The 26,016-nt window shown below is 43.3% G+C and overlaps 1 protein-coding gene across 1 annotated transcript in view; it reads right to left on the bottom strand.

Moving 5' to 3' along the window:
• LOC136872229 (neurotactin) overlaps window positions 1–26,016 on the bottom strand; it is a 402,540-nt gene that overhangs the window by 133,967 nt on the left and 242,557 nt on the right. Inside the window, exon 2 of the mRNA XM_067146058.2 lies at window positions 13,663–13,957. Coding sequence (XP_067002159.1) covers window positions 13,663–13,935 — 273 coding nt within the window. The 5' untranslated portion in view covers window positions 13,936–13,957. The remainder of the gene's footprint in view (window positions 1–13,662; window positions 13,958–26,016) is intronic.

Genomic DNA, 26,016 nt, shown 5'->3' on the forward strand with positions numbered 1-26,016 from the left:
CTATTTTACATTTTATATTGCTCCTCACGTACACAGCCACCCCTCCTCCTCTCTTGCCCAATCTATCGTTTCTATATAGATTAAAGCCAGGAATGTTAATCTCTGAGTCCGGAATGGACCCCTTGAAAAATGTCTCACTTACAGCAATAACGTTAATATTTGAATCAACAAAGCAGTCAAAAAACTCATCGAAATGTACCTTATCAACTAATGACTGAGCATTTAAGTGAATTATTTTCAAATCAGAGGGATAGGTTTCTGATAGATCTTCAATGATTTTGTGAATTTCAGAACACTTAAGTTTAGAAGACATACTTGAATTTGGCTGGTTGCAAAATTCCAGAAAATTAATATTCAGTTATAGGTCCTAATAAAATTACATACAGTTTTAGATTACCTGAAGCAAAGTAGAGAAGAGAATACTGAATAGAACATACTAATTTAATTTCAGCGAGGAGAGATCTTTTTAAGTTCGACAGTATTTCTCACACGGTGTTTAACACCCCCTTGTAGTACGATAATTGTGCCATCAGAAGTCCACACCTGCTTTTCGCCAAAGATGGAAATTGCCTGTTTCAACAGATGATGTCTGGTAGAGGTAAGATCTTCACGAATCGTCACCTTGGATCCACGTAACAGCCTCTTCGCACGGAAAACTGCCGATCTCTTGGTGTAGGAGACAAATTTACATATGATAGCCCTTGACTTCCCAGACCCAGGGGAACCAACCCTACGCGAGCGGTCAATATCTTCAGCGCTTAAGGGGACTTTCAATTTTTGGGCCACATTGAGCACTAAGTGAGTTGTATCCTCACCAGATTCTTCGGGCAACCCAAAAATTCGAATACTGTTTCGCCTTTGGTATTGTTCAATTTCGTCCATTTTATAATTCAATAAAGACTTTAATTCCAGAATTTCATTTTCGCGAGCTTTTAACTCATTTCTTAAATCGCTGATAACTTGAGAATTGAAGTCTATTGTTTTTTTTAGTTCTTCACAAACTTTTTGTGCGAGAACTGTTACCAAGGGTTGAAGGAAGTCGCTATTTTGTAATAAGTTCCCCACTATACCTTGCACCAGGGTCACAATCTTGTCTTCAGTTAAATTAGTGTTACCTGTGATGTAGGAGGGCTCTGTGTTCGGCATGTTGGTGTTGCCGCTAGTTGGTGTTGTGAGGGAGAGCTGCTCACTTACAGCTGACGATCGTGAGGCCCGGGTCGAGCCAGATTGTAGGGATGGCGCTGCTTCCTGCGAGGTGGTGGTGGTCCCGTCAGTCTCCGAGGGAGAGCGCTTGCGTTCAGCCGAAGGTAGAGTAGCAGAAGGGTGGAGGGTTGACCGTGTTTGTGAACGCTGTCTGGTAACAGTTGACAAGCGTGATGTGGGAGTCGTAGCTGCTCCCTGACCCTGGACAGCTGAAGATCGCGCCACATTTCTTCTGTTTTTCTTACTTCCGGCCATACCTAACCTAACTTCGAAACTTATGGATTTAAAAGAAATAAATGCTATATTTCCACAACGAGATACACTGCCCTAACACATTCACAGGTCACTTTCACTTCACTAAATCAATGCTTGCACACAGGACCGTACTAAGAGTACTATACACCTTCAAAACACCTGGAATTATGAGCCGCAAATTACGCCACCATGACACTTGTTCTTTCTTTACGTCGCACCGACGCAGATAGGTCTTTATGGCGACGATGGGATAGGAAAGGCCTAGGAGTGGGAAGGAAGCAGCCGTGGCCTTAATTAAAGTACAGCCCCATTTTCCTGGTGTGTAAATGGGAAACGAAGGAAAACCATCTTCAGGCCTGCCGACAGTGGGGTTCGAACCCACTATCTCCCGGATGCAAGCTCACAGCTGCGCGCTCCTAACTGCACGGCCAACTCGCCTGGTAAATTTGTCTTTAGTATTGTAACTGTGCCAGCTCTGTCCCAATACAAGCATTAGTTCGCTGAAGAGACCAGGACTGCGGTAGAGCGAACGGATTATCGACACAGCTGTACTTGGCTTGACTTAGCTGTTTGCAGTTTCTTTAACGTAATAAAGAAACGTTCTAAGGAATGATAAGAAAATGTATGTGTATGTTGGGTATTCAGCCCGAAGGTTGGTTGGATCCTCAACAGGTTCACCATTAGGTGTCATAGATGGCCTAGGTGTCACTGAAGAGGCGTACTAGGGAAATGAGGAGTGAGGTAGTTTCCCGTTGCTTTCCTCACTGAGTCAGAATTTGCTATTGCACATCAGTCTGCCAAGCCCACTGAATTGCGTGCACCAACCGACCCTATGAGAGACATGTTCACACCATTCATAGCAGGGCCTGGCTGCATAAAGAATGGCATTACTAGCTTCACTCATACCTCAGCCACTTTCATATTGTCAAAGCCAACTAACTATAAGACTGAGACAGGTCAATGAAAGTAACAGTTTTATTCTAGCCCATACCAGAAGACATAGTGCACTGTAAACACCACATCTTGCCAGCAAAAGCCTAATAAGAAAATATAAATACAAAATTATTTGCCCCAGCGGCGCTGGGGTAGCTGGGGTTCAGTGCACGCCACTAGGGAACTAGGAAATTTGCTCCGTGCTTCTATGATTGTTATGAAAGGCTGATATAATCCTCAAATTACACTTGACACCACAGTGATTTGGGTCATCAGTCCATACACCGCTTTGATGCAGCTCTCCTTGCCACCCTCTTCTGTGCTAACCTTTTCATTTCTACCCAACGAATACAACCTTCATCAACTCTAATGTGTTGGTCTACCCTTAGCGTTCTTACCTCCTACACTTCCCTCAAAAACCTAACCGTGGTTTCCCATTTACACACCAAGCAAATGCTGGGGCTGTACCTTAATTATGGCCACGGCCGATTCCTTCCCATTCCTAGGCCTTTCCTATCCCATCGTCGCCATAAGACATATATGTGTCGGTGCGACGTAAAGCAAAAAAAAACAACAACAACAACCTAACCGAACAAGCGCTGGGTGTCTTAAGATGTGCCCTATCAGTGCACCTCTCCCTCTGGTCAAATTTATTTTCGATTCATGCATTTCTGGTCAGTCTGCTGTAAATGATACCCTTCAGCTGTCAGGTCTTAGTATGAAACTGGCAGACCTCGTGGTTATAAGAGCTTATTATTTCCACTCGATTCTCTCTCCGTTTAACGTGGCCACCCGCGAGAACTATAACGTACGGCATTCAACGATTTGCGTAAGCTTAAGCATTTAAACTCATTGAGTAACGCCTTTTCTCACGCCCGCCCCTTCATCTCCATGACGTCATTTCCGGAGTGTCCCCATCCCCCTCGGAAGGGGTTCACGGTAATTGCATTTTACGGGGAGCATTGGACGAGCAGATGTTGAGCGCACCAGCTGGGGTCGAACACGGCGCTACCTGGCGGGTGAAAGTGTAATAATAATTATCATTATTTATGACTTGCACCCTCTTTGTTACCCCGACTGAGGGGATGACAAATAGGCCAGCAGTTATATTTACCTAGTATATTATTTAGAAATCATCTACCCTGCAATGCCTGGCTTAAACGTATATCAAAGCGCAAAGAAATTCAATAGCCCGCCTCACAATCATTCAGACAGGAGGTTTTTAAGTTACCATTAGTCGTCACCATACATAAAAATGCAGCAGCTGGTTAGCGCTCGTCTGTTAAGGACGGCTAAGGGGGTTAATTCAAGGTCACTGAACATAAGAAAGATACCTCCTTCAAGACAGGGCAGTGATGTGGACAGAGAAGAAACAGCCGCAAACAACGCGACAGCAATATTACTGTTCATTTCTTAGATGGCTGCAGCTTGTGACACATCCGACAATCACACTGAATTTTGCAAGACTCCCCACATTTCATCGTTCCTGTCTGACGTCTCTCGGTCAACTCATGAGCTCCTCTAACACCCAATGACAGTTTGGTTTTCCGCTTTCATTATCAAGAATCGACCTTCGAGCGATCAGCGAACTTTGCTCAGTGCTCCTACAATTGTTATGAAGAAGGGCTGATAGATACAGTCCTCCATTCCACCCTGTCCTGTGTTAACCTTTCATTTCTACCTAACTAATACAACCTTCATCAACTCGAATCTGGTGGTCTACCGCTACCGTTCTTGCCGCCTCTACTTCCCACATTTTTTTTTTTTTTTTTTTTTTTGCTAGTGGCTTTACGTCGCACCGATACAGATAGGTCTTATGGCGACTATGGGATAGGAAAGGCCTCGGAGTTGGACGGAAGCGGCCATGGCCTTAAATAAAGTACAAAAAGCCAAAAAGCCAAAACCCCATGGTACTACAGGCCTTGAAGAGCCTTGGCCTACCAAGCGACCGCTGCTTAGCCCGAAGGCCTACCGATTACGTGTCGTGTGGTCAGCCGGGTAAGAGGCAGGCACGCTACCCCTACATTAATTCAGGTACAGCCCCAGCATTTGCCTGGTGTAAAATGTGAAACCATGGAAAACCATCTTCAGGGCTGCCGAAAGTGGGATTCGAACCCACTATCTCCCGGATGCGATCTCAAAGCTGCGCGCCCCTAACCGCACGGCCAACTCGCCCGGTACTCCCTCAAAAACCAACTGAATAAGTCCTGGGTGTCTTAAGATGAGTTCTATCAGTCTGCCTCTACTTCTGGCCAAATTTCACCAAATCGTTCTCCTCTCCCTAAATCAACTCAGTATCACTTCATTCGTAATTCTATCTACCCACCTCACCTTCAGCATTCTTCAACATTTCTATTCTCTTTCTTCCTGAACTAGCCACACTCCAGACGAAAGTCTTCAAAAACATCTTTCAAATTCATTCATCTATGTTCTTGTGAGTATTTTCTTTTTTTTCTTTTCTTTCTTAAGGAAGGCCGTGCTTGTGCGTCTGATTTTATGTCCTCCGTACTCCTCCGTAGACTTCATTTCCTAATCTTAGTAATCTAGTATTTCCTTACTTTGATCGACAACACTCATTACTTTTGTTTCAGATTTGTTTATTTTAATCTTGCACTCCTCCTCCTCCAGAATTGTGCCCATACCATTGAGATTGTAGTGGTGGTGATTATTGTTTCAAGAGGAAGTAGAACTGGGCAACCATCTTCTATTATCACCAATCAGCGGAAAAAATGGAATAGGTCCGACACTTCGAAACATGAAGGCATCGGTCAATGAGAGACAAGAGACATGAAGGGCGTGAAAATAAACGACTCCCTAGGCCTCGAAAACCCAATACCACCAAGGTCGGAAAAGAAAAAATGTTGACCAAGGAAGGTCAGATAGGATAAAGTGAGGAGCCAAGTAAGTTGAAAAGTCAGGATTCTGCTAAGGGCCCCGTGGTCGCCAAACCACTCTCCCAAGTTAAAAATCCCTTGGCCCCCGTTTAGTCGCTTCTTTCGACAGGCAGGGGTACCGTGGGTGTTATTCTAAGACCACAGAAGGAATACAATTCAGGAAGTTTTCCAGATCTTCTGCAGACTCAGATAAAATAACAATATCATCATATCAATGTCCGCCTCTGTAGCGTAACGGTTAGTGTTATTAGCTGCCTACTCGGGGGCCCGGGTTCGATTCCCGGAACTGGCAGAAATTTAAGAATGGCAGGAGGGCAGGTATGTAGTTGAAATGGTACATGCAGCTCACCTCCATTGGGGGTGTGCCTGACAAGAGCTGCACCACCTCGGGATGAGGACAAGAGTTTAGTCCGGCTCTATAGCTAAATGGTTAGCGTACTGGCCTTTGGCCACAGGGGTCCCGGGTTCGATTCCCGACAGGGTCGGGAATTTTAACCATCATTGGTTAATTTCTCTGGCACGGGAGCAGGGTGTATGTGTCGTCTTCATCATCATTTCATCCTCCTTGCGACATGCAGGTCGCCTACGGGAGTCAAATCAAAAGACCTGCACCTGGCGAGCCGAACATGTCCTCGTACACTCCTGGCACTAAAAGCTATACGTCATTTCATTTCATTTCATCATATCAATATGTTATACGACCTGTCTGCATGGCCGGTTTCTGGAATGATCGTTATCTGTAGATGCGTAGTTATCAGTGACTTAACATAGTGATACATTTAGGCTCCTTTCACACGGTCCACTTGCTTTCCACGCCACGCCACGTCACTCCACTCCACTTCTCAGACACTTGCCGTCCACTTCCGTCAACTTACCGGCAACTTCTCGTCCCCACCTCATATATGCGTCTCGGTTTGAATCTGGTCCATGGACGCGCACATTATCCTTGGGATTTTTATTCTTCCGAAAAGAAGGTTGAGGTGAAAGAACAGTACTAAGGTTCATTGGGTCCATCCATTGAATTCATATCGCATAGAACGAGGAACTCATCGTTCTTCTAGATGAACGTACCAATGATCTAAAAATGTTCCTTAATTACTTTCGTATGAGTGGGAATTTGTTTGAATTGTTGTCAATCCTTGAAGCAAGTTTACAGCGTCAGGACACCAACATGAGAAAATGTATTCCGCCGATATTTTGAAACAAAAACTTCAAACTTGTGACGCACACAATGTTGACCGTTTGAACAACTGATTTAGTGAGCTACCAGTATGGCCTTGCTACCTACACCTACCTTCTGTAAATAAGACTGGTAGTTCTCACGAATAAGATTTTTTTTTTTAACAAGTTGCTGCACGTCGCACCGACACAGATAGGTCTTATGGCGACGATGGGACAGGAAAGGGCTAGGAGTGAGAAGGAAGCGGCCGTGGCCTTAATTAAGGTATAGCCCCAGCATTTGCCTGGTTTGAAAATGGGAAACCACGGAAAACCATCTTCAGGGCTGCCGACAGTTGGGTTCGAACCCACTATCTCCCGAATACTGGATAATGGCGGCACATAAGCGACTGCGGCTATCGTGTTCGGTCCGAATAAGAAAATGTTATTATGTAATTTAATTGGAAGCAGTTCTTTTGAAATGAAGACTGCTAAAAAGCCTTGATTAATTATTTTTCAATGACCCATGTTATTGTAATATCGAAAATTGTTAACGTATAACACATATAGCCTATTTCTGTAATATCAACTTCTCTCTCTTTGGAGTTGTCCAGTTCGGCAGAAAGTGGAATCACTTCATGGGAAACTTCATTCCACATTTGAAGCCATTTATTTTATTTGAATAGTCTGTCGTTCGTTAATCCCACTGACAAGGCCGCTTTTGTATTTCTGTTATTAACTTTTCAGTATCTGTGAATGGAACCGACATTTTGAAACGAAATCTTCGAACTTGTAGCTCATTTATATGTTGACTGTCTGAACGAGCTAATCTGATTCAGTGATGAGTGAGCTTCCGGTCGCCCAGTGTGGAAGACACTTCAGGCCGGTCGACAGCAGCCTGGTGTTGACGAGAGTGGACGGAGGTTGCGCCACACGAAGTGTCTCGTGTGAACGCTATCGGCCTTTTACCACACCTCTGGTGGAGTGGAGTGGAGTGGCGTGGCAAGCAGTGGATCGTGTGAAAGGAGCCTTAAAATGAGTTTCCGAAACAACAGTTATCAGCTTCTTCACAGTTATCTCTGTAACGACTGGTAACTGCAGCTAGTGCTGTAGTTACCTCTATATTAGAGCTGATTCCAACAAATACTGGTATGAGGCGCCACTCCATACCGTTTCGTATAAGGTCTTATATTAGTTTCGTAAACATCAGTAAGTGATAATGAACTGGTGATAGTATATGTACCGCGAGGTACACCTCTACGCCGCGCATTCAAAATTAGCGCCTAAAAGAACTCCTCTATTGGTGAAACTGAAACTACACCTACTTAGAACTTTACTCTGAAGATGTCGCCACTAAAATCTGATGTAATTTTGTTATTGTGAAGTTTCCTGAACTGTGCGAATTTCTACTTGTTTTGTTTTCCATTCATCAAGAAGGTTGGACATACTCTCATAGATGGCACTACCAAAAAACGATGATCATGCACCCTGGTAGGTAGTATAAGAAGTTATAATTCAAAGAAGTTTTGTAGTCATAAGGTTTTTTTACTAATTGATGTTCATTTATTTTTGGGTTGGCAATATTTATCTTTTCTTCCCGCCAGTTTTGAATCCAACCAATCAATAATTTCTGTAATTAATTTTCTACCAATCACAGTCTTCTTCTGCTTCTTCGATTTTGAGTGTAACTTTTAAATTAATCAATAAAATTGAGAGGGTGTGGCTAGTTTAATCTTGAATGGTCTCGAACTTTCCCCGAGGGTTTATAAACTGCGGATTTTCACGTCTCTTGGTCAATTGATCGTCATCTTACTGCGTGTGTGTGTCAAACAGGAGGCGGGAGGCCTCTTCGTCAGCTGCTATAACTTCTACCAGGTAGTGGCCACATAACATATTTCTTTCTTTCTTGCTAGCTTCGCAGTTTAACCCGAGGGAAAGGTCCGAATCATCAATTATGTAACCTTCTTTTCTAAAAATGTAACTTTCTGCCGGCTAATGTAATAATTTCATAAAATATTCAACTGTAAATCGGAGATAGAGAGTGATGTACCCTCTCGAGCTCCCCTTCATCTTGGTTTGAGGTGCCACGTTTTGTTTCTGCAATGTATTAAAGTTATTTCCATGCGTGCAACCTCAGTTGTTTGGGAATAGCCATTGTTTCGTCGGCCCAGCGCCCTATAGGTTTTAAACATTTTTTTTTTGGAGCGCAGTCTTCGACTCCATTCAAATTGTACTCGGGCCGTTTATTTAACCTGTTCTTTTTCACTAAGGCCCTGTAGGTTGGGTACTAGATACCTCTGTGTAATAAGATTTCTATTTGTAAATAGTGCCTTGTAAGGCCAGACATTATTGGAGTTTCACGCTATGTTGCCTTGAGTAGGCTTGAAAAACCGAGAGCACGTTAGCTCTTTTTCAACTGTTGTAAAAGTGCCTCTGGAAGGCTTGATATTGTAATTTAGGGAGCAAGTGTTCTATGCATTAGGGGATTTCTGCCCTTGTATAAATTTGTGCTCTTTTGTAAATTTGAGCTAGGAGCTGAGGAAATGTGAAGCGAGGGCTTGAAGCCCATGATCTGTTAAAACCACTAATCTTGGATGTTTCCCAATCTTGTTTAATGTTCGCTACTTGTACCTGTAAAAATTGTGAAGTTGGAAATTGCTGAAAATATAATCTTCAGTTTAAGTTCTAAATTCAATTCTTGACATTGTAGTTAGACCCATTCACCCCGGCACCTTCTTTTACCTCTGCGTTCCACGGGTAACCCCGTAACAGTATATTTACAGTCATTCATTGTAGTTTTAACGTGCTTGGGTGTGTTGGAGTCGACAATATTTCGGTTAGTATGTTTACTTCCACCTTATCACTGGCTTTAGTCACTGAATCCATTTGCATGGCGTCATCTGTCCCAGCTGTTTAGAGGTTACAATATCTTCTGAGCATGACGCCTCTAGTATATATGTTTCTTCCAATACGGGTAATGAATCGTTAAATAAAATATAACTCGAATCAAACGGATTTTCGTCAGGATCCTTCAGTGTAGCTATAATGTTAAGGTCTCTTCCGTCAGGCTTTAAATCACAAGTCCTACCAATAATAAATATGGATTTTTCATTGCTTTTTTAACGTTATTATATCCTGCAACCGGTGACGTGAGATCTCATAGACTCCCAATAAACATAAAACATCTGGACTTATTTAATTAAAAATCTTGCAGGGAGCTGTAGTTTATGTTACCTTCTTATCTGTGTCAACACACTTCACACTCTGAGTCAGGGTTAGCTCGCTACGTTCGATTGAAATTCTCAAGTGGACTTCACGTCAGCAGTTACGAGGGTATTTTTGTCAATGCATGTTGCGTGGTCACCTGGTCAGTGTAAGAAAAACAGCTCAGCTTATTAGTCCGTTGCCGTTATTAAGAACTACAAATTCTCAGTTCGAGGAGTATATTAGGGAACTACTAAATGAAACTTTTAGTGATATGGCTATTTTCTTTTGGCTATTGGCGATCGCAGTTGACTGTTGTTCAAGTTGTGCCATGAAAGCCTGTAAAAATGGAATTGGAATTCTTAAAGGGTTTGATGATGATGCTTGTTGTTTTAAGGGGCCCAACATCGAAGGTCATCGACCCCTTTAAAGGGTTTGGCATCTGATCAGGTCAAATTAATGTCAAAGAAGAATGATAAAAGAGCGAGTTCCCAAGAGATACGAGCAGGTATAAGCAACATTTTGCACACAAGACCGCGCCGAGATACGGAAGAAAAACTGAAGAAACGGCAATCTTCCTATACATGTCCAGCATCCTTGAAGAGAAAAACAGTATATGCGTATTTTAAGTAGGAGTTTTCGGTTTGTTTGCTATCTACTAAAAAAATATGCAACAGCTGTAGCGAGAACAAATGGATATCCAAAGTGTGCTGCACGTTTTCATGTAAGTGATTATTTTCGTTTAGTGAAAAGTGATTTATTTGGTAATTGCTGTGTATTTTTTATAATTTTACTGACGACAACGATCGAGCTGAAATTTAAGACGATGTATGCGTACTGTGAATAAGAAAAAAGGGAAAATATATCTTTGCATTATTAGATCGTACATACATTCATATTATGAGAGATTATTACATGTTGAACCAGATTGACTGAGATGACTGTGTTCATATTTGCCAACCACTTTTCATTGTAGAAAATTTGTGCTGGTAAAAGTAACTAGATATTACCAAAATAACCCTAAAAACATTTGCGTAGGGACATCTATTGGAGGACGAGAGACACTAAACATGACGATAACTGTACTGTTTATTACCAGGGCTTGTAAATCTGGATTTAAGTTTCCGGAAACTCATTAAAGTTAACAGCGCAGTTAAAGTTACAAGCGCATTAAGGTAACTCACAGGTAACTGTGGCGTATCAGAAACCGGCCATGAGTACGGCTTGTCCCTATGGTGAATTGTATGGAAGTGTCGCTCATGAGGTCGGTTGATGTACGCGTTTTGATGGGCATGGCAGGCTGATACATGACAATACCATTCGGCTCGGTGAGGAAAGCAGCGGCACACTACCTCACTTCTCATTTTCACAAACAAACAAACAAACGAACGAACGAACAAACAAACAAACAAACAAATAAACTAACTACGTATAAAAGCCAACATCTGTGAACTGCAAAACTCCTCTTTACAGGGAGGTGGGTGAGGGTGGCTGGCAGACTCTTAGGAAGCCCGAACGCTTAGGGATTTAATAACGGGTTAATATCCGCGGGGATTTTGGTTAGGTTCGTTTCTTTTGTTTGTTAATTTTTAGTTCCATTTTTTCCCGAACAGCAGGGTTCAGGGTCTCAAATAGCATGGTTCAGTAAATACTATCGATTGCTTTTATAGATCTACGAATGCTACGTACGTGGGCTTGTCTTTCTTAATTCGATCCTACAAAATCAGACGTAAACTCAGAATAGCTTCATGTGTTCCTACACCCAGTAGCGGCGATTAGGAATTAGAAGTAGTGGGGAGAGGGGGGAATAAACAGACAACAAAAAGTACCTGGATTTGTGGAATATAGCGGCCCTGGGGGGTCAAAACTGAAAAAGAAAAAATCTACGACATGGTAAGGTTTTTTAATGCTCTCTGAGCAAATTTCCAAAGTGAGGTAAAGGTTGACAGTTTACCAAATTTGCGGTAATAATCGTTTTTTTGAGATTTTGATCCAATACTTTACAATAATATATTCACCAAAAGAACAATATTACACATGTATTGCAATTAAATAGAAGTACGGCGTGATTATACAATAACAATTCTTTTAGTATTTGACTGCACACTAAGAAACTAACAGACACTAAAGAGACTGCCAGACTGTCGAACGCGCGCGGCAAGCGGGTGAATCATACCTCAGTGTCCATGACCTTGGCAAAAACAATATGCCCCTGCTACCTTTCCCCACAGCACATGCAAAGTCTTCAATACTTGTAGCGCTATACAAATCGGTTAGCTGCGACGAACGACATTTTGAGCTTATTTCCGATAATAATTTGGTTAACAATTCAAGAAAATAAAGGAAGGAATTATCCGATAATACAATGAGTGGCCAAAAGTCACGCGAAGGGGTGTCCCATTAGAAAATGTTCCCTGTATGGCCCTTGATCGTTGCGGCTAGCTGTAGTGTAACTAAGCAGTCTGTCACAGACACCAGTGTCGTGAAGATGGCAACAAATCACGAGTTAACTGACTTTGAACGTGGGATGATCATCGGCGCACGGCGCATGAGAAATCTCTCTCTGCTATTTGCTTTACGTCGCACCGACACAGATAGGTCTTATGGCGACGACGGGACAGGAATGGCCTAGGAATGGGAAGGAAGCGGCCGTGGCCTTATTTAAGGTACAGCCCCAGCATTTGCCTGGTGTGAAAATGGGAAACCACGGAAAACCATCTTCAGGGCTGCCGACAGTGGAGTTCGAACCCACTAACGCGCATGAGAAATAGCCTTGCGGAGATTACACGCGAATTCGGGTATCCAAGATCAACAGTGTCGAGGGTGCATCCTCAATATATCAGAGAGAATGTTCCCACCCGCGTAAAACGCCGCATAGGAGGACCACAGGTGCTTAACGAACGGACATCACGTCGCCTCCGCAGAACCATACTGGGCGCTGTCGTGCTACTGTGAGTCAGGTCACCGCCTAGTTGAATGTTGGAAGTCAGGAACCCATTTCTACCCGGACTGTCAGGAGGCAACTGCACCGCATAGGCTTCACCAGCCGACGACCAACTCGTGTCCCTTTGCTGACACCTCGACACGGAGCTGAACGACGCGCATGGGCTCGCGAACATCGGCAATGGACCATGGAACAGTGGCGGCGTGTGGTATGGTCCGATGAATCCCGGTTCCAGTTGCATCGAGCTGATGTGCGCGTGAGAGAGTGGCGTATGCCCCTTAAAGCTTTGGTTCCTGCGTGTCAACAAGGTTGTGTTCAGGTGGAAGGTGGCTCGGTTCTGGTCTGGGAGGCGTTCTCATGGTCGCAATCAGGCCCCGTTGTCCAGCTGCAGGGAGCGCTGACAGGTGCACGTTATCTGGACATTCTTTCAGACCATCTGCACCCCTTTCTGGCCCTAGAGTACCTTGATAGTGATGCCATGTTTCAACAGGACAAAGCGCCATGTCACCGCTCTGTGGTGGCACGGAGCTGGTTGGAGGAACACTTCAGTGAAGTTACGACCTTGGATTGGCCATCCACATCCCAAGATCTTAATCCAAACGAGCATTTATGGGATGCTGTCGATGCTGGCGTACGCTCCATGAACCCCGCACCTACTACACAAGACAAATTGTAGGTCGCAGTACAAGATGCGTGAGTCCAGATCCCTCCAGAACGATTCCACCACCTCTTAGAGTTGATGCCTCGCCGTATTGCTGCCGTTTCGAGGACTCGCGGAGGAGCAACTCGTTATTAATATCGCATTCAGCGTCTTCCGATGAATTTTGTTCACTCAATATACTCGTACAACAGGTCTTGTAGAAATTGCTTTTCTTAATAATTCCTATAATTCCTAGTTTCAGCTGGCTAAAATGGAATAAAAAAGCAATGTTTTCTCAATAAAGTAGGGGGAGGGGAGCGACTGCCCCCCTCGACCCACCTAATCGCTGCTACTGCCTATACCATGTACACATACAAGTTTAGCTTATCCACCATGATCACCTGCGATGCTAAAGCGGGCGGTTAACTCACCTTGTTATTCTTCTCGCGGGACCTGCTCCTTAGAAAGCCAGGAATCCCGGGCATGCGAATACCCCCGATGGGTATCTTCTTCTTGCCTTCCTTCTCCTTCTCCGACTCCTCGAGAGCCTTCTTCATCTTCTCCACTTCTCCCTTGGGCGCCTCCTTCTCATGCTGCTGGGCCGGCACGTCGCTCGACTCTCGCTTGTTCTCCTCATTCAACATCTTCTCGCGCTCCTCGTCCTCAATCTCCTTCTTGTCTTCGCTCTTCTCCTCGGTGCTCATTGTTCACTGGCGAGAGATTAACCTGAAACAAACGAATCAGATGTGAGTTATTTTACAGAGAAATGTTTATGATGTGTGCAAAAGGACTATTATATATCCAATGAATGGGGGGGAGGGAGGTGAAATAATTGAAAAATTAATTGGCTTAATTGTATGAGAATACATACATCTAATAAAAACTAAAGTTGTTACAGACGTGAAAATTCGTATTTGGATCTCCTTTAAAAACAAAAAAAACGCGTTTTGGGCGGGAAACCATCTTGGAGGGCGGGAGTGTAAAGGAGTTGAATTCCTTTCATGAGGACACATAAATCAAAAACTGAAGAAGTTAGAGTCGTGCTAATTGGTATTTAGAAGATCCTTTACTATTAAAGAAACGAGTATTTTTTGCGTGAAAGTTCACTTAGGGGGGGGGAGTAGTGTGAAATGAAGTGGAAAAAGTAAATTACTTTTATGGGGATACTTATATCTCAAAACTGAAGGTAATAGACATGAACATTGGTGTTTGGAATCTCCCTTAAACATAAAGAAACAAGCCTTCTTTTAATTATTTTTGGGGGGGGGGGTGGCGGTAAATAAACTTAACGGCGGTGGGGTGTAGAAGGAGGTGAGACCAATTGATTTTACTGTTATTAATGTACTTATAAGGATCCTCCGTTGCTCAGGCGGCAGCGCGCCGGCCTCTCACAGCTGGGTTCCGTGGTTCAAATCCCGGTCACTCCATGTGACATTCGTGCTGGACAAAACGGAGGCGGGACAGGTTTTCTCCGGATACTCCGGTTTTCCCTGTCATCAGCCATTCCAGCAACACATAATAGTAATAATAATCATAATAATAATAATAATAATAATAATAATAATAATAATGTTCCGGACCGTCGTCAAATGTGCGGACCGCGCTGGTAACGGCTCCTGGACGGGTAATGACTAAGAATGCAGTCCGGCCGCGGGTTCAGTGCCGCCAAGGCACCCAATATGACACCACGCCGGATCTCCTGAAGGATTTTATCCATATTAAAAATGATTAAAGGAAAGGATAGCAAAGATTTACGGACCCAACTGACCAGGAGGAATATCTGAGCCTAGCCCGGGAAGTACGAAATCGATTGCTGGAAAGGAAGATTGAAAAATGGGAGGAAACGTGCTGTAAAATAATAGAAAACGAGTCAGATCGGGAATTTTGGTGGATTCTCGCAGAAAACGAGTCAGATCGCGAATTTCGGCGGATTATATATCTAAAACAATAAGCATTCAATTATAAATTTCAGTATAATACCGTAGCGAAGCACGGGTATCTTGCTAGTCTATATATATATATATATATATATATATATATATATAAAACAGCTACTGTGCCCGTGTTTCGCTACGGAGTTCTATACTGTATACAGAATTGTAGATGATGTCGCGTATGCATTGTGAATAAGATTTTATTAGAATGCATAATAACATGGGTAATTAAAAATTAAATTTCAGGCGCTCTCCTCTGAAGTGCGTTTCACCCAACGTGAATAAAGTTTTTATAGCCTAGACTGTAGTGCTTTATTCCCCCACATTACATTCCAGTTTTCATTAAATTCCATTCACCCATTTTCTCGTAGCTCGGCACTGATATGGACTTAGCAAGAAAAATCGAAATTCGTGAATATCTGTTATAATAACCGGTACGGTAAAAATGTATACGGCATAAATTGTCGGAAATGTAATTCTTTAGTTATGTAGTAACATTTATCGATGACAGATTTTTTGTGAATGAAATTTTAGGCCTCTCGCTAAAGTACCATTTCACTTAGCGTCAATACCATTATTTATAGCCTAGATTAGTGTCTTATTCCCCGACTTTATATACCAATTTTCATTCAATCCTCTTCAACCATATTTTCGTGATGCGCGTATATATTGTATAGACAGACAGAGATGACGGAAAATTAAAAAGTGGGTTTCCTTATTACTGTCGACACGAATGATACAGAAATAAGACTATTTTTAAATTATGAGCAATGTACAGACAAAACTCTTTATATATATATATATATATATATATTGAAAGAGAAACCATCCGGTTACGCCTGCAATTGCCCGTAATCGAACTGGAGACCACACGGCCTGTTTCATAAATTGTGCGCGTGTAGCCCGTGATGCAAAGCATGCTGCTAGCAAGCTCGCTACAGCTTGCCGAGGCACGACCGCGACGTCACCGAACACATGGCCTGCACGTCAGAAGGAATGATCTAGAAGCTTTTTCCTATCTCCGCTTCCTGGTGAGATAACGGCAAATGGACAACGGGATCGTGTAGCTGGCAATAACAAATAGCTCGTGCTCAAATTTCAAGTCGATAGCCGCATTATTCACTGAGATATTAAGATATGAAAATATCGGGTGATATCCATGACGATCACGCCCAGGTTCAAGCTTTTGTATAAAAGAGCGAGCCTGGAAACTCAGCGACACACACAACAACCGATACCAGAAACCGGTTGAGGTAGTACCGGCGAGTATGCTTTGACTTAGTGCGTGGAATGAAGTTCCGAACGTCTGTAACTTCGAACTCAGTATCAGCGAGACACGACCTAGGTGAGGGGACTGTGACAGCCGTGTAACTTTATACTCTAAAATTTTTCGTCCGCTTCTAAAGGACTTATGTAAAAGCATTCAAACACTTTAATATCTTACGTTGCTTACTTGAAAATCAACTTCCATCGTGGGACGTGGTAGCTTCGGGGGATACGCGGTGATGGTGTTCCGGATCGTCGGGGGACATTTGGTAATGGTGTTCCAGGTTGCCGGTGGATACGTGGTACTGTGGAGTTGTGAGGACGCAGTCACACAGAGCCAGCAACTTCAAGATCCAGAACAACTCAAAGGTTATATGCATCTGTTTTGTTTAAAGAACAGTCAGTTCTAATTTTATGAACTGTGGCTTCTAATTAAACTACCACGTTCACAAGTTACTTTCAATTTCTCAAGTAACTGTCAATTTCTCAAGTAACTATCAATTTCTCAAGTGACTTTCAAATTTTTAAATAACTTTCTTTTTTACACGTAAAGCCAGTGTAATATTAAGTCGTACCAGAACTACTCCAAAGCTCAAACAAACTTGCTAACGAGTGGAAAGAACTTTGAAGGACATTTATAGAATGCAATCGAGACAGCCATTTCGTTAGATATTTTTCCAGTGAATTAGAACTTGAGTAATATCGATTTTACTAATTATTTCAAGAGTGTACTATAATTAATTTACGGTAATTTTTGAATTAGGCATTCAATTTAGAACATCAAGAGTGAACTTCATTTGTTTTCATAATAAGGAGTTTATTAATTATTCCAAGAAGGAACTTTATTTATTTCGTTATAGTTTTAAATTGAGCGCTTGCTTGAAACTTCAAGAATGAACTTCGACCATTTTACTACAACTATCAATCACTAGCAGAATTCAAACGTCAAGAATAAACTTTATTTGCTTTCAATATCAAGTGTTGATGGTATGCAGGTTCCATTTAACCAGGAATTTATGACATCACAGGGAATATATTTACATTTGCCAATTATTCTCGTGTCAGATACATTAAAAAAAACAGTTACAATAATTACAAGTAACATTTAAATAATCTTGGACCAATACAACGCTACTTCTAGTCCTCTCTTCGTAGCTCGATGCAGGTCATCTTGCGTGCACAAAGATGGACACAGCGGACACTGAAGCATATGCTGGATGGTTTGATCTTCTCCGCAGTCACACTTGGTGTTGTCGCCAAATGATGAAGCCCCATCTTGCCAAATTAACTTTGGACCTTCCCACTCCTGATCTCAACCTATTGAGAGATTTCCAGATTGTCCAGCTCTCATTGCAACCGGGTGGCAAACGTTCCTTCCTCAGCCACCATCTGCTCAGAGCCTTGGGGGATCTTCGTCTTCCATAGCTGTATCCTTGCCTTCTCAGCTGGTACTGTAAGTTCCTGAGATGTTCGTAGGAAGCTCTTCCTAGATTTCAGTCTATGTACTAGAAGCTCATGTCCATGCAATAGATGAGTAATTTGTCAATAGTAATAAAAGTTAGTGTGGCCTACTATGCATGCAATATTTATTCAACTGCAATTCCCTCTCTGTACACTCTCCTGCTCTAAGACCGTACACGCCCTGCGTACTTCTCTATGTTCGATCACGCGCGTGATTAAGTGATTAAATGATTAATTTTTCCCTCGGGCTCAGCGAGGGATCCCACCTCTACCGCCTCAAGGGCAGTGTCCTGGAGCGTGAGACTTAGGGTCGGGAGGGGGGAATATCTGAGAAGGAGGACCAGTACCTCGCACAGGTGGGCTCACCTGTTATGCTGAACAGGTGCCTTGTGGGGATATCGGAAGGGATAGACAAGGGAGAGGGAAGGAAGCGGCCGTGGCCATAAGTTAGGTACCATCCCAGCATTTGCCTGGAGAAGTGCGAAACCACGGAAGATCACTTCCAGGATGGCTGAGGTGGGAATCGAACCCACCTCTACTCAGTTGACTTCCCGAGGCTGAGTGAAACCCGTTCCAGCCCTCGTACCACTTTTCAAATTTCCTGGCGGAGCCGGGAATCGAACCCGGACCTCCGGCGGTGGCAGCTAATCACACTAACCACTACACCACAGAGGCGGACAATCCGTTTAACCTCCAGGCTTAATTTTTCCCCGGACTCAGTGAGGGATCCCACCTCTACCGCCTCAAGGGCAGTATCCTGGAGCGTGACATATTTGGTGGGAGATCAACTGGTAGGGAGAACCAGTACGTCACCCAGGCGGCCTCACCTGCTGTCCTGAACAGAGGCCTTATGGGGGATGGGAAGATTGGAAAGGAGATGGAAGGAAGCGGCCATGGCCTTAAGTACCATCCCGGCATTTGCCTGGAGAAGAAGTGGGAAACGACAGAAAACCACTTCGAGCATGGCAGAACAACCCGGAATCGAACCCGGACCTCCAGGGATGGTAGGTAATCACACTAACCACTACACCACAGAGGCGGACGACCAGTATATAATACACAAAAATGTGGAAGAAAATGAATTGCAGTAATGAATATATAATTGTATTTCTGTCCGCCTCCTTGGTTGAATGGTCGGGTTCGATTATCGACCGAGTCGGAGATTTTAACCGCAAATGGTTATTTCCCTTGGCTTGGAGACTGAAGTTTGTACTGTCCCCAACATTACTACAAATTGCACATCACAACACAACATTATCCTCCACCACAATAACACGCAGTTCCCTAAACGCAAAGATGCCACCCACTCTCGTCGGTGGGTCTGCCTTACAAGGGCCGCACCCGGCTAGAAATAGCCACACGAAATTAAAATTTATTGTCTTTCTGTATATCATTTTTAAATATTAATCTGGTACTTTGTTTTTACACCGGACAGGTTAATAATAGCTCGTGTGGAGTTCAGTTTAACATGTATACGTCTGTTACAGCATCCCTAGTTGAACGTATTGGTTAGTGTGGTGCTGAAACCGGTATGCCATTGCGCTCCTCACTCGGCGTATATAGGGTGTGTGTATACAAGGTTTTCGATTAGTTTTGAAGTTTTAAGATTTAAAGGTTTAAAATAGTTTTAAGGTGTATTATTTATGATAAGTGTGAGCTTGTTTGTGAATAACTGACTGGGAGAATGACTGTATTTTCCGAAAACCAGTCTGACACAGCGGTACGGTACGGTATGTGGAAGACCTGAGTGGTCGCCCATCCAGGCATTGACCCCGCCCATTGTTGCTTTAGAGATAGCAACGGAACTATATCGTAGGTACGAGCGCAGGGGCTTATTATATAAATAGTGCTTAATATGTTAAGTATGAGTATTCGGATGTTAGAATTTTTAAAAGGCAGCGATTTATTATCGGTTTTTAGTGGGGGCACCTGGCCTCGGCAAGTGGTGGGGGGTCTTCGGAGGAGGCCTTAAGAAACACAGAGCTCGATGCATCTCTTTTTAAGGTTATTTTTACTGGAAAATTACTCGTGACAATATATATTTGGAATAGTAATTACAAACTCATATGTTTTTTTAATTTATTTTTTGCCCATAAATTGAAAAATAACGGAAGTATCACTGCCGGTCGTGTGACGGTTCAAGCCCAAGGACCGATTACTATATGGAGAAGGGGGAGGGTGATTTTTGTTTTAATAGGAAGTATAACTAGGTAACCATCCTCTGTGCCCTGTGAACGATTAATGTGGAGTGGGGAATTATTTTTTTCGATGATGGAACTTGTAAACGAATCAAAAACACAAACAAAAATTATGAAGCCGAAATGGACTCAAAACACATAAAAAGGGAAGGCTTGTTTCCTGAATAACAAAACACTTGAAGTTTTTATGTGTTTGATTATTACTACTGAATTTTTTCATTCCTCCCATGAAGGGAGAGGCGGGCCTCATAGACGGTGACACCGTCTCTCAGGCCAGGAGATTTGTATCCGAGAAAGAGATGTAGCCTACGGAGAGGGTGAGAGGGTTGGGGGCCGTGGCCTATACTAGGAACTGTCCCGGCATTCGCCTTAGTGCAGGAGAACGGAACACCACGGAAATCCGTCCTCAAGACAGCCGGCGGTGGGGACCAGAGGCGTAGAACCACGGTAGGGCCGTTGCTACCCCTCCTCTGTTCGGTTGGCTATACGGAGTGCAGAGCTGTCGGACCAGGGACCAGCCGTGGCCACTTGTGGGCCGAGACCTACTCTGCATCGACCGACCTGCTTGATTAATCCACTCTCACACATAAAGCGAATGACGAGATCACCAGTAAGTATTCTCGTCATCGGCAAGTATGAGTTCCGAGTGTCTTCTACAGACCGAGGTTCCATCGTACGTCAGAGGCATTGGCGCGCTCTGTAAGTGTGCCACGTCAATTCTGTACCACAAGAACACACTCTTTAGTAGGTGCGATTGCAAAGACCTACAGCCTACACAAAAATTTATGGAAATCATAGCAGGAATGTTTAATAAAGGCTTTGTATATCTGCCTGTAATCTAAAATTTTAATATTAACCTGTATACCAGAAGGAAGAGATCAAAAGAGCAGACATAAGTTAAGGACAATGAAAGGAATTTAATCTGTACAGACAGCCACAAAGCAAGAACGTCAGGACATATTTATGATCATTTAGCCCGCCTGGTGGCCATGATCATTAAGGCGATGAAGTTTAAACGGTCTGACACCATGGTTGATGGTGATTCGTCCGGCACCGAGCTCGATAGCTGCAGTCGCATAGTTGCGGCCAGTATCCAGTAATCGGGAGATAGTGGGTTCGAGCCCCACTGTCGGTAGCCCTGAAGTTGGTTTTCCGTGGTTTCCTATTTTCACACCAGGCAAATGCCGGGGCTGTACCTTAATTAAGGCCACGGCCGCTTCCTTCCCATTCCTAGGTCTTTCCTGTCCCATCGTCGCCTTAAGACATATCTGTGTCGGTGCGACGTAAAGCAAATAGCAAAAAGATTCGTCCGCCGGACGGGGACGTTAAGCCTTGAGCAGACCCCCTGGTATTATTCGACAAGAATTGGCTATGTGCCGGCACCGGGTTTCACCCTCTCCCTTCCTACTATCATATATCACGTCATTCATTTCATCTCATTAACTCCTCTGATGAGGTTGACGTCAGGAAGTGCAGCCGGTCATAAGAATCCGCCACGACAGATTCATCTCACCTCATACCCGACCCCGTAGAGAAACGGGGCAAAGGTTGGACAAACAAACACATATTTCTGATCATTTGACTTTTCCGAAGAGAAATTTATTAACATACTAAGAGGACCCGCGCTGCTTCGCAGCATTCGTTATAAATAGGACAGGCCTGTTGTAGTCATATTGTTTTGCTTGCGCTTTTCAATGAATTTATGAACATTTAATAAGAAGTGCGTTATGGTATGCCGCAGCTCGTAGTCCGAATTCATCAAGGTCCCATGATTCATCGGCAGGTAATTCCGGAGAAAATAAAACAAAAGTGAGCAAATCGGTCCAATAGAACGGACGGACGGATTTGCCAAAGATGTATTTAGTAAACTCTTTTAATACATAATTTGTCCCACATTTTGGTGGAATTGAACAAACGAAAAGGGACGCAGGTGTGGACTTGGTCCTGTTTTCCGACCGGATACCCTTCCCGACGCCGAGGTCACTGAGGAGATAAGACACTCCCAGCGGGGGTTACACGTAAAAAATAATCGAGAACAACCGATGATATTAGTGTCAAATCCGTACTTTTCGGGGTCGCCGAGATGACGGATGTCGTTTAGGTCCAAGTTCAGTTCCATCGGCATAGGAGATAAGAAGGGCTGAAAGAGAAACTGTCCAAAATGATCGAGGAGATCAATCAATATTAGTGACAAATCCGTAGTTTTGAGATGAATAGAGATACTCCGGATGCTGTTTAAATACGAGTTCAGCCCCATCGGCATGGAGCGTGAAAAAGCGTGACAAGGATTTTTAATGCTAATATTTGTATTACTCATAAAACAAAATAAATTGTCCAAAATGACCGATATTACTGTTGAGTCCACAGACTTCAGCGTCCCTAGGCTGATTGGTGACAGTCCCAATGACGGTTCTTTTTTCTATTTACTTTACGTCGCACCGACACAGATAGGTCTTATGGCGACGATTGGAGAGGAAATGCCTAGGAATGGGAAGGAAGCGGCCGTGGCCTTAATTAAGATACAGTCCCAGCATGTGCCTGGTGTGAAAATGGGAAACCACGGAAAACCATCTTCAGGGATGCCGACAGTGGGCTTCGAACCAAACACGTGCAGGCTGCTTGCAAAGTCAAGAACTATTCACGCGCCTGTTGGAATCGTGTACAGCGCGACGCTTAAATACATGTTGTTATCACGATGAAAAGGACTGCTGAAGACAGTGGGGTGTGGCTGAAGGACGGATAATGGATTGATTTGAAAGAATCACCTACTTCGCAAACAATCTGGGCTGCCACAAGGACAAAGTTTAAACGAGAAACAAAATAATGTAAAACTAAAACTAAAAAATAGTTTGCCACTGTAAAGAAATCTACAAAAATGACTTCACATGTGACACGTAGTACAAATCCTAATAGTACAGATTCAAAAAAATACCCAGGTAGCGCCGGATGCTACAACTAGTAAACCTCCAAATGACCTGCAACTATAATGGACTCTCATATAAACTAAGATAATCGAAGCGGCGTTTTTCCTCTCCAATCCGTATGCGCACTGTGGGAGGCGCGTGAATAGTTCTTGACTTTGCAAGCAGCCTGCACGTGTTTGACCTCACAAGCATCAGTCGCCAGTCTGAATCTCAGCTGTTAACATGGTGATACAGTTATCATTACAACACTTTTTCGTAGATAAAAGTTCTGGTTTTATCTTAATGGCCGTGTGAACAGTCACGACTCTCGCTATTGGTGAGCAAAAAATCCTAATGGTGTTTATAAAGTCCCTCATTATGACAGGAAGATTGGTGTTTTGTGTTCCGTTAGTGCAAGACGAATAATTGGGCCGACTTTTTTCGAGACCACACTAAATGCAGAGAGGTACTAAGATGACATTTTGACGCCGTTCGTCCATCAGTTAACGGAAGAAGAAAAATCGCGGGATTAGTTTCAACAAGATTCAGCCCCTGCGCATACAGCAGAAGATGCTCTTCTTACAATCTCGGAAGAATTTGTTGACAGAGTGATCAGTGCTGGTTTATTTTCCCCTGGTTCTCCAGATCTAACAGTGTGTGATTTTTACTTGTGGGGTAAACTGAAATTTAAAAATGTATCGAACAAATCCTCACACATTGGAGGAACTGAAAGAGAACATTACGAATGAAATCAGAAAAATTACAGCGGCAGAACTCACTCGCATCAGCCAGAATGTGGTTGCCAGACACAATGCCTGTATAACCCAGCAAGGACGACACTTCCAGCATGTTTTACAAGATAAGATTTCATATGTATACACGCTTAATGCAGGGTGGCCGCATGCGACGTAAGTTCGGCTGAGGCAGCTGCCGTAGCGCAGACTACAAACACCATGCGTTCGGTATTAGTTTACATGAGAGACCCTGTATAATATTCCATTCCGCGGCCTGTATTAATAGTAGAATATTATAGATGTGTACGCATATACCTATCATAGTACAAGAAAAGAGGGCATCAATTGTGAAGGAAATGATAAAAGAACCCTAATCAGGGTTAGGAAGTTCTTGTAGCGAACTCTTCAATTGTACAAGCACAAAACCATCAAGGGCAGGTATAACAGTCAATCGTAGCTGCGCCTGTAAAATCTGCTATGTGAAATATTTCACCATGAAACACTGCGCGGAAGGTTCAATATTGACCGAGTTACATTACAGAATTCCGTTCTCGATCGTGATGATACTCCTCTTGTTGCGACGTAGATCGTCTTTATCTCCTTCATCCTCTCTTTTATCCCCTCACTGCCCCTATTCCTTTCTGTTATATAGATTCTCCATGGTGCTTAAACGTGTCTACCTTCTTCACGGTGTCTTCCGGTGTTTTCCAAACCCCAGCGGTGTTCAGAGTCTTCTGTCTTGTAGGCGATCCATAGTCCTACCCTTGTGGCTGCCTTACTCATGCCAGTCGTTTTTTCCCGCCTTCTTCCGTCTCGCTTACTGTTGATATAACATCCGTGAAAGCTAGACAGTCCACCTGTGTCCCGCTATCCTTCTTGTCCCGCACGTGTTTTATCCCCACCTTGCCATCTGTTGCCCTTCATTGCCTCACAACTTCGTCGAGCACTATGTTGAATATTACAGGAGACAGACAGTCTAGTCCACTCTTCCTGTTTTAGCCAGGTCTTGATCTCAAACTCTTCTGATACTGCAATATATGATATAATTACCTAACGCCTCAGCTACTTTCCGCCAGTATTCAGGCTTGGTGTTTTACCAGGGACACAGAAGTAATTCCATCTATCGGAGATGAGTAGCAGCAGAAGAGACAAATTACATCACAACAATGGCCAGTGTAATGTTATCGTTGATCAGTTTTACGAGCTTCCGATATTGTAGGCCTTCGCATTTAGTTTTGTTCCGACTATGCGATATTAGGGCATTTAATGTAAAGGGAGTCTTCCTTCTGCCATGGCTCCCTCTCATCTTATTCTTCAAGCGACCGTTCCTGTGCGACGTTTTTCCTATTTTTTTAAATAATCATCTTCATAACTTCCCTTGTCGATACGGACCGATGGCCACGCGGTTAAACCGTAAGAAATGAAAAAAAACCCCGCCAATTAACACGATTAAACTATTTTTCCATGTTATCAAATGATCGGCGTTCATATGGACTATGCAACAAACGTCTTAATTCATGAATTCTATTACCATAGTCGGTACGGTAAAACTATATAAGAATGAATGTTTGGAACTTTTATGCCCTATAACTTTTGTTATGTAATACTTGTCGATATGACCAACAACATAGGTACTTAAAAAAATTACATTTTAGGCACCTTCCCCTAAAATACCATGCCATCAAGCGTGAATAAAAATAATTTTTAGCCTTGATTTTACATACAAATTTTCATTGAATTCTGTTCATCCATTTCCTCATGATTGGGCGTTGATATGGACTTAGCAACAAAAATCGAAATTAATGAATATCTCTGCTATGATAGCCGGTACGGTAAAAATGTATACGACATAAATGATCAGAAATGTGCCCGACTCGTTGGCTGAATGGTCAGCGTACTGGCCTCCGGTTCAAAGGGTCCGGCCGGGTCGGGGATTTTAACCTTCATTGGTCAATTCCAATGGCCCAAGGGCTGGGTGTGCTGTCCCCAACATCCCTGCAAGTCACATACCACACATAACACTATCCTCCACCACAACAACACGCAGTTACCTACACGTGGCAGCTGCCGCCCACCCTCATCGGAGGGTCTGCCTTACAAGGGCTACACTCGGCTAGAAATAGCCGCACGAAATTATACATAATATCGGAAATGTAATTCTATGTAACTTTTAGTTATGTTGTATTTATCGATAGGACCAGCAATTATTTTTAGCCCATTGTAGCGTCTCATTCCCTGACTTCACATACCGATTTTCATTAAATTCTCTTCAGCCATTTTCTCGTGATT

Source organism: Anabrus simplex, chromosome 1, assembly GCF_040414725.1.
Source record: "Anabrus simplex isolate iqAnaSimp1 chromosome 1, ASM4041472v1, whole genome shotgun sequence".
Taxonomy (NCBI): Eukaryota; Metazoa; Arthropoda; class Insecta; order Orthoptera; family Tettigoniidae; genus Anabrus; species Anabrus simplex.